Source organism: Benincasa hispida, chromosome 2 (assembly GCF_009727055.1).
Source record: "Benincasa hispida cultivar B227 chromosome 2, ASM972705v1, whole genome shotgun sequence".
NCBI classification, from domain to species: Eukaryota; Viridiplantae; Streptophyta; class Magnoliopsida; order Cucurbitales; family Cucurbitaceae; genus Benincasa; species Benincasa hispida.
Window position 1 is genome coordinate 45,702,669 of NC_052350.1, and position 9,449 is coordinate 45,712,117.

Consider the following 9,449-nt stretch of genomic DNA (forward strand, 5'->3'; position numbering starts at 1 on the left):
AAAAGAACAAACTTAACATAAAAATTAGGAAATTGAACTTAGATCAATGAACAATATAAATTTAGAAAACTACAAATGTTTCTAATGGTCCAATTCTGTATTTTCCAACAAAATAGGCTTAGTAAACATAAATCCTACAACTGACAAGCAAAAAGCTTCTTATCTCATTATTATCTTGATCTTTAATGTTAGAAGGATGAGAGAAAATTGCAACTAAAAACATCAGATTGAAGGCAACTTGTATTAAGTGTACAATCTGAACACATTATATTTGAGATTACTGTTCGCAAATTCTCCCTATTGCCTTGCATTGTTGCTGTAACGTCTTGGAATCTAGGTAAATTTAAATTAATTCATGAAATTATTCATTTCTTTTAATTCAAGGCCAAAGTTTAGGTAATTAAATAATTTGTTGGTGGTTTAAGTTTTTTTTTTTTTTTTTTTTTTTTTTTTTTTTTTTTTTTTTGAGAAAAGAGAAATTGGGGGTTGTTATATTTATTTATTTTTATTTTTATTTTTTGTTTTGTCTTTTCTTTTCTTAAAAGAATTAGGGTTAAGAGTTTGATTATTTTAAAAAGGGGACCTCAAGATGCGTGAAGTAAAGAAAAAAAAAAAGGAAAAAGGGAAAATCTTCTTCTTCTCCCAGCCGCACGCCTCCCTCTCTAAGCCTTCTTCTTACAGCCACGCGAGGAGCCCACTGCCTAGCCGTAGCTGCCGTCGATCGCGCACCAGGAGGCGTCGTCGTTCGTTGTCGACACGAAGCTGCGTTCATCCAGCCGCCGCCAACGCCACGCGTCCTTGTTGAGTTTGTCGTTCCAAACGTGCGCCGCGATTGCCTCCATCGACCTCAGTCAAGTCCGCTGTCGCCGTAAAGATGCGAGCCATGCCATCTTCAGCTGTCCTTAACTGCGTTCTACCGTTGTCGTCAAGGCCATCGACACCCGCGGCAGTGGTTGTCCGTACAGCGTCGAGCCTGCTCATGTGGCCTCTGTTCGCGTATTGTGGGGTAAGAACTTGGTTGTTTTGGTCAGTTCTTTTAAGGTTTCTCGAAAGATCTTGGCTATTTAGTGAAATCTTGACTTGACGATTGGTCCAATTTTTGAATCAAGAGACTGAAGTGGAGGTTCTAAGGCGCAACCAAAGCCTTCATTGATTGTTTTAGGCAAGTTTTGGGGGTAAGTTGTGCGAGGATTGCTGAATTAATTTGTTTAGATTTTGGGGATTCGCCCCACAAATTGAATTATGTGTTGTGGTTGGTGTCAGGGGCTTTGATTCAAGCATTTGCTAATTTAGGAGAGAGCTTCAGCTATTCGTTTCCTTTTGCATGGGCCTAAACCCAAGGTAAGCAATTTACTAACGGTTGCCCTTGAACCTAAGCATGCGTATCACTGGTTCCAATTGGAATGTAATATTTTGATATGTCTATATATGGATGGATGAATGGTGAACGTTTATGTAGTCTTAGCATGATTTATGACGTTGGATGAATGCTTGTCTGTATGAGATTGCAGTGACTGTTAACGTTTCCATTGGGACCACCACTTATGCTTACCTTAGTACCTACCAAGGTCTCTACTTATGAAAGCGTGCCTTCAGGTTCACCCCTTATGCCTATGCCTATGATGTTGCTGTGCACCCGTGTCCCGATGGAAAGGCTAGCAGATTAGGCTTAGTAGTGGGTCGCTTTTTGAGTATACATATATACTCACCCTTTTTTTTTTCTCTCATGTTTTTCAGGTAAGGGCAAAGATAAACCCCACATGACAAGAGAGATTTGTGACCTGACCATTTGGACGACTTATTGCTTCCATACTTAGGTTTCATTTACTAGTGTTTGGTTTAGGAATCAGACATTTTAAAATCCTATGAAACATTCCTTGATTTCATTTATTGATTTATTTAATTGTTATTTATTTTAAAGTTGGGTTAGAGGTACCTTGAACGGTATTTCCAGGATTTCTCTTCTTTATTTATTTCAGTTTTATTTAATGAAATAACTTTTTTTTCTCTTTTATTTAATTATTCTTCGAGAAATGTATTGCAAAGCCTATGCATGCATAGAGTAGCGTCCTAGAAATATACTAGAAATTTGGGTCGTTACAGTTGGTATTAGAGCCTAAGTTTTAGGTTCTATAGACTGACTTACATCGTGAGTCCAAACTGTTCCTTATGGCCACAAATGGATCTCTCGTCATCGCCAGGTATGTCGTTTAAAGTTCTTTAGGGAATTATGTATGAAATCTTACCTGTTGTGTAGCCATTTGATGGTTTACCCTGCTAGTGTTTATTAAAGCGTTACGTGTGGTTATCGGGCTAAGAAAGTAGTTGGGGAGCAGGACCCTAACATACAAGACTTTGAGGTGCAGAGCCAAGAAGTGTGGGACCCGCCACCTCGTGACCCTTATGGTCAACCTGGCAAAGAGTTAGACCAAAAGCGGGCCTCGAACTTTGACTGTGCCCTCGCCAGAATCGTCATCCTAAAAAATTCCAGTAGAATGCACAGCCATGACTACAGTTGGGAATTTCGTCACACAGGCCGTAATAAGGCAACTAAGGGATATGGTGGCTGAGCAGATAGCTCAGCACGCACAGCCGCAGCAGGTTCCATCCTCGTCGGTCCCGTTACCACAACTTCAGAATCAAAGTAGGGCCCTGAACCGGACTGTGGCAGACCCTTCCTTGGAGGCCAGATATCTATGGGACTTCAAGCATTATGATCCCTAGACATTTAACGGGTCCCTGAAAGACGCCACAAACGCAGAGTTGTGGTTTTCCATTGTGGAGGGGATTTTTCAGTACATGAGGTGTCCAGAGGAGCAGAAGCTGCAGTGTGCCGCTTTTGTTCTCATTGATAATGCCAAGTGTTGGTGGCGGCTAGCTGAAAGAATGATAGAAACCAGTGGGGGCCGAGCCACGTGGGACCAGTTTAAGGAGCAATTTTACGAGAAGTACTTCTCTGCTCACGTGAGGTACAACAAGCAGGCTGAGTTTATGAATCTGAAGCAGGGGACCATGACAGTAGAGGAGTATGAGGAGAAGTTTACCAGGTTGTCTTGCTTCGCCCCTGATCTGGTGTCTACTGAAGCAAAAAGAGCTGAAAGATTTGTGCAAGGACTTCGGGACGAGGTGCGAGGTATTGTGCAAGCTCTGGAGCCTCCCAACTATGCCACAGCATTCCGAGCAGCAGCACGTGTGGGCTATCCTTCAGGGATAGAGTTCTCGAAGTCCTTGACAGAGGAACCTGCCTCAGGCCAGAAGAGGAAAGTTGAGCAGAAAGCTCTGGGACCTTCGCAGAAGGTTCAAAGTACAGACAGGTCGCAAGGGCATGCCCAACGGCACGCTACTGCTTCAGGAGGAGTTTGGAGGGAAAGACCAGTGTGCAAGTCGTGTGGAAAGCATCATTGGGGATACTGTTTGATTGGCACGGGGACTTGTTTTAAATGAAAGCAGGCAGGGCATACGACATACCAATGCCCTAGTAGTGGTTCCGAAAGTGCAGAGGGTCAGCCCCCGAGTTCGCATTAGGGTAGTTCAAACTGACAGCAACAGTAGGGTCGGGTCTATGCCACCAATCATCGGGAAGCTGAGTATTCGTGAACAGTAGTGATAGGTACGCTCCCAATCTTGGGGCATATGCCTTGGCATTATTTGACTCTGGCTCGTCTCACTCTTTCATTTCATCGTTGTTCATAAAGCATGCTATGCTAGTTTTAGAACCTCTGGGTTATGTTTTATCAGTATCTACATTGTCAGCAGAAATTATGATAGCAAGTGAAAAGATAAAAGCGTGTCAATTAGAAATAACGAATCGCATCCTTAATGTGACTCTAATAGTGTTAAACATGTGAGACTTTGATGTGATTCTGGGCATGGATTGGTTGACTGCCACCCATGCTAGCATAGACTGTTCTCGTAAGGAGGTGATTTTTAACCCCCCTAGGGAAGCCAGTTTTAAGTTCAAGGGGGCCGGGATGGTAGTTTTTTTTTATTTTATGTCCTAAAACTCGTGGTATGTAAACAATGGAACTTATTCTGAAAATTCAATAAAGGTATTATTGAATAGATCTATTGCTTGAATAGAAATCCAATAAACCTAAAAGTCCCTTGACTATTAGATGAGTACTTAAACTTTATGTGGAGACATAAAGGTTCCACATAAAGTTGGACCAAGTTCGAATAAATAGTCAAAATGTTCTATAGTATATGAATAAGGTTGGGTACCTTATTCTAATAACACTATTGGATACGACCCACTCTGTAGTTATTACAAGAAGTTGTAAAGTGTTATAAACGAAGTGATCCTAATTCGTTCATGTTGGACATGAGGAGTGAGGGTGTCCTTGTGCAAAAGAGTTTGTACAAGATCAAACCACGAAATGAGTCACTCTTACTTTATAACGTTGTTTACTTTTTAAGACTGACTATTTCAAAACGATGACCTAGGTAACTTGACCTTAATCCTGAACTAACTATGAACTCCTATTTATTTGGAATTACCCTTAGATTTGCATAGGTGAGGGGTGAGGGTTGGCTCAACAATGCTGGCTCAATAAGACTGCCATTTCAGAGGTAAGACCTGATGATAGCTGGGGAAGTAGGGTGCAAGAGGGAATTTACTCCTATTCGCTTTTAGGGATAGTAGAGAGGTTGTTCCCTTAAGTGCTGATTCTGGGGCTTGAACAAGGGATCCCGCCCTCTCATTTGGAATGAGAGGGACTCGGTTTTGTTGCTAATTCTAGTTTGTGCGGTTGGTCAATATCAAGGTGAACTCTAAAAATGGATAGGGTCGCTTTAGCTATTACCCCAATTGGATTTTTTCCTTTCGGATTGGCTGTTTGGGGTGGAACTCTAGGATCTAAAATGAAGGGTCGCACTTACGGGAAATTGTTAAGCAAGTTAATGATTTCTTGACCAAATCGATGATGGATAGTCGTTATAGGAACAAGAGTTACCCTGGTATTAATGACTGGTTGAGAGTGTCTCAGTTCAGAGGAGGGATAAATTGACTACCCTTCGGTGGCTTTTGTCCAAAACCACTTAGGCATGATTGTAAAACTAGATGTCACACAGGGTTCATTTAGATTTTAATAAACCAGATTGAATTTTGTTTTAAAGAGTATTTGCTAAAATCTAATGTAGATCAATGTATTTGTTTTTTCAGCAACATGTATGATTTTCTGCTACTTGCCTCTTTTAATTTGACCGATTATATACACTAGAAAGAGTCTCTTAAAACATATTTCGTGGTAAACGATCTCGAGTTTGTCATGGTTGAGGAGTGTCCTCAAGTCCTGACCCTTGATGCACTGCGAAATGTTCGTAATGCATATGAGGTGTGGATGAAGGCTAATTCGATGGCCCAACTTTACATTTTGGCTAGCATACCTGATGCATTAGCCAAAAGGGTTAAGAACATGGTCATTGCACATCAGATCACGGACTCGTTGCAAGAATTGTTTGAACATAAGTTCTCACTTTTTGAGCACAAAAAGATGGATGACAAAGAAACTAGTAGTGTCAGTTCCCAAGATAATCTTCAGTCTTTCTTGAATGTCAAAGGACTAAAAGAGAAAGAAATTGTTACTGACTTTGGAAAAGTTCATCGACGAGAATTGTTCTTTGAAATAGAACTTGGAACTTATATAGGTTATGATGTTGATCCCACTATTTTCTCGAAGAGGAAGAAGTCTAAAGACAGTAAATGTGATTTATTTGTCTTGAAGATGTGTTTGATAGAGAATTATGATTCTGTCTGGATACTCGATTCAAGTGCTACTAATTACGTAAGTTCTTCCTACCAAGGATTTAGTTCCTGAAAAACGTTGGAAGATGGAGAGTTGACTCTTCAAGTCGGTACTGGTGAGGTTGTTTCAACTATTTCTATAGACAGGTTGAAGTTATTTTTGGACAAGAAACGTTTTTTGTTACTGGATAATATTTTTGTAGTTCCTCATATCAAGAGGAACTTAATCTTAGTTTCTTGTCTAATTGAACAAGGTTATATCGTCTCCTTTTTTGAGAATAAAGTGTTTATTTTCAAGAATGGCATAGAGATTGGTTTTGGTTCAATGGAAAATAATTTGTATACTGAAATGTTCAAAATAACAACAACTGCAAAAAGACCAAAGGTTTCTCCTAAGGAAAACACCCATCTTTGGCATCTAAGGTTAGGTCACATCAACCTCAATAGGATTGAGAAGTTGGTGAACCGTGGACTTCTAAAAGATTTAGAAGAAAACTCCTTGCCGGTATGTGAATCATGCTTTGAAGGCAAGATGACCAAACGACCTTTTACTAGAAAAGGTTATAGAGCCAAGGAAACCTTGGAGCTTATACATTCAGACCTCTATAGTCCGATGAGTGTTAGAGCTCGAGGTGGGTATGAATATTTCATCTCTTTCATAGATGATTATTCAAGATATGGGTATCTATACCTAATGCAACATAAGTCTGACACTCTTGAAAAATTCAAAGAGTATAAGGTTGAAGCTAAAAACTTGTTAGGTAAGAAGATAAAAACACTACGATTTGATCGTAGTGGAGAGTATATGGACCTTAAATTCCAGAACTATATGATAGAACATTGAATCACGTCCCAACTCTTGACTCTAGGTACACCTCAGGAGAATGGTGTATTAGAAAGGAGAAACAAAACCCTGTTGGACATGGTTCGGTCTATGATGAATTATGCTCATCTTCCAGGCTCGTTTTGGAGATTTGCAGTGGAGACTGCATATTACATTTTGAAGAACGTTGGCTCAAAGAGTGTTTTTGAAATGCCTTTTGAGCTATGGAGAGGCCATAAAGGTAGTTTATGCCACTTCAGGATTTGGGGATGTCCAACCCACATGCTAGTGGCTAACCCTAAAAAGTTGGAACCACGTTCAAAAGTTTGCCTCTTTGTAGGTTACCTCAAGGAAACGAGGGGTGGATACTTTTATGATCCGAGTGAGAATAAGGTGTTTGTATCGACAAATGCTATCTTCTTGGAAGAAGACCACATCCGGGATCATAAACTACGAAGCAAACTTGTTTTAAATGAGATTTCTAATGAGAGTATTGAGAGTTCAACAAGAGTTGTTGAATAGATTGATAGATCAACAAGAGTTATTGATGTCGGTTCATCTAGTCAACCATCTCAAGAGTTGAGACTGCCTCGACATAGTAGAGGGTTGCGAACCCACCGGAACGCTACATGGGTTTGACTGAAGCCCAAAACATCATGTCTGATGATGGAGTTGAGGATCCATTGTCTTATATGCAAACAATGGAGGATGTTGACAAAGATGAGTGGATTAAAGTCATGAATCAAAAAACTCCCTTCGCCGCACGAGCCACCGGATCCGTGCGCCACCGCCCCTCCTATTTTGACCCGTCCACCGTGCCGATTTCGCCCAGGTCCGAGCCCAGCCACCAGATCTGCGCGTCCGCCGCCCACTGCCGCTCCAGTCTCCAGCTGTAGCGCCTCCTAGCCTCTGTTCGCCGTCCGCCACTGCCGTCATCTTTAGGTTCGCCGGATCTGGCAGTTTTAGGTAAACCTTTTGTGAAGTTTTGGGTGGAAGTTGGGCCCCCATTAAATTTGGAATGAAGGCTAACTTATTCGAATTATTTTTGGCCTTAGATTTGAATCGAGGAAACTGTTGGAGGGGCTGTCCAGCAGGTTCGAGATCGTTCGGCAAGAGTTTTGGTAAGAGGTATAGTCCTTATTGTTGGTTTGTGGGCACGCTTTGATCACTGAATTAAGTTTGACTTAACCCTTGTATCCCTAGGGTTCCGAGTTGTCGTCCATTGGGAGTTAAAATCTGTTGGAATGAGATTTGGAGTGGTTGTTAATCGAGTTCCTTGGGTAAGCTTTGGGTATTGTGGTTTTGACTCTGAGATGTCGCAATTATTTTTGGACTGAAACTTAATGGTTGTATTCATATGTTAGGGTCGTTTCTTCAAACCGCGGTCATCGTTTGGTTGTCTGAGTTTATTTGTGGATTTTCGATTAAGGTAAGTAATCTTACCACTAGAACTGCCCACGGGCCAGACTTTATTTGTATGCTAGCGTGATGAGTGTATGTTATGGTAAATGTTAGCATGTTGTCTGATAGTATGACCTGAATCAAGTATGTTCTGACACGAGTTCTGTTTTGTTTAAAGACACACCTAGGCACGTGATCGTTAATATGTGAGGGTATGTGTTTTCATATGTTGATATCAGATCTGTTGATGTTGAGGCATACTTGTATGTTGTGGAATTTTGATGATTAAGGTATATATGAATGTTGTAGAATGTATTGTTGAGGATTATGTGTATGTGATAGAGCCATGGTATCAAGGATTACATGTATGTCATAGAATTGTACGGTGTTGAATTTTTGAACGTTGAGACTGTGTGAATATCCCCTCTGATTAGTTAAATGCTCACCAGTTTTGTGTTTCCTTGGGGATTCACCAGTTTTGTGGGCATACTTAACTACAGTAGGATAAGACTCAGTCTCTTGCCTGTTTCATGTGTTTATGTGCCATAGGTGGGTATCTAGAGACATAGATGCCTAGCCTAACCCCAGTGGTGGGATTACTTACTGAGTATTTTATACTAAGATGTAGCGGTGATGGCGCAGCGGAATTCCTGATCGTGTCACTGGGACTAGTTTTTCTTGCTTCTGCATCATGAAATTTAGAGTCTTTATTTTTCCCTTAATATTTAGTTTTAATTTATTACTAATGATTATTTCTTTTATATACTTTTATTAGTCTTACGAATTTTGGGTACCCTATTATTGTTTTAACCATTGCATTTAATAAATGTCTTTTGAACTTCTCTGGTTTAATTAGCATTTATTTCAACATACATTTATTTTAGTAACGGCCTAACCTAAGTCCTAGAGGGTCGGGTCGTTACACAAACCTTCTTTCCATGCCAAGAACGACAAGATATTAGGCCAAAACGTGTTGAGCAAACAAGAATTGAACCAAAACGAACCTGAAACAAGCAACAACTTACCAAAAACTACGAATCAGACGAAGAAACGATTGTAGACGATGCTATTGACCAGCTTGGCAGTAGATATGGTGAAGCACATGTTCGACGACGGCTGGATGGTAGAAATCGACAACGATCAAACCAAAATTGGCGACGACTTGAAGGAGAGAGGGCAATCGGACGCACCGGCTGGAAAAACCCTTGAGCGGTAAGGTGGAATACGACCGGCCGGTGAACCCACGAGCGGCGCAGTGAAGTGAGTCATGACTGGTTGGGATGGAGGCGTGGCGTAGCTTCGTCAATGAGGCGGTCAGAGGCGAGGACAACGGGTGGCGTGTGACTCGGTCAGAAGGAAAAGAAATAGAAAAAAAGAAGGGGGTCTGATCGAATGAAAGAGTAGAAGGAATTTAAATCTCAATAGTTAATCCAATTAAAACCAAATAAAATTCATATATTTTACCAAAATTAATTTAAATTA

General features: G+C 40.8%; 1 protein-coding gene across 2 annotated transcripts; it reads left to right on the forward strand.

Moving 5' to 3' along the window:
- The first annotated feature begins 490 nt into the window (after positions 1–490).
- LOC120071839 lies at positions 491–4,062 on the forward strand. Of its 2 annotated transcripts, XR_005480351.1 has the most exons (4): positions 527–1,006; positions 1,110–1,175; positions 1,264–1,341; positions 1,738–4,062. XR_005480351.1 is itself a non-coding variant. In XM_039024231.1 (3 exons), the coding sequence occupies exon 3, from the start codon at positions 2,800–2,802 to the stop codon at positions 3,442–3,444; it is 645 nt and encodes a 214-aa protein (XP_038880159.1). In that variant the 5' UTR covers positions 491–1,006; positions 1,110–1,175; positions 1,264–2,799; the 3' UTR covers positions 3,445–4,062. The 2 variants fall into 2 exon arrangements, 1 of the variants encoding a protein (XP_038880159.1); XM_039024231.1 differs by having other exon boundaries at positions 491–1,006; positions 1,264–4,062.
- The last annotated feature ends 5,387 nt before the right edge of the window (positions 4,063–9,449 follow it).

Excerpts from the sequence above, each read along its gene's own strand:
- LOC120071839 (XM_039024231.1), top strand. The coding sequence starts at position 2,800 with ATGAGGTGTCCAGAGGAGCAGAAGCTGCAGTGTGCCGCTTTTGTTCTC.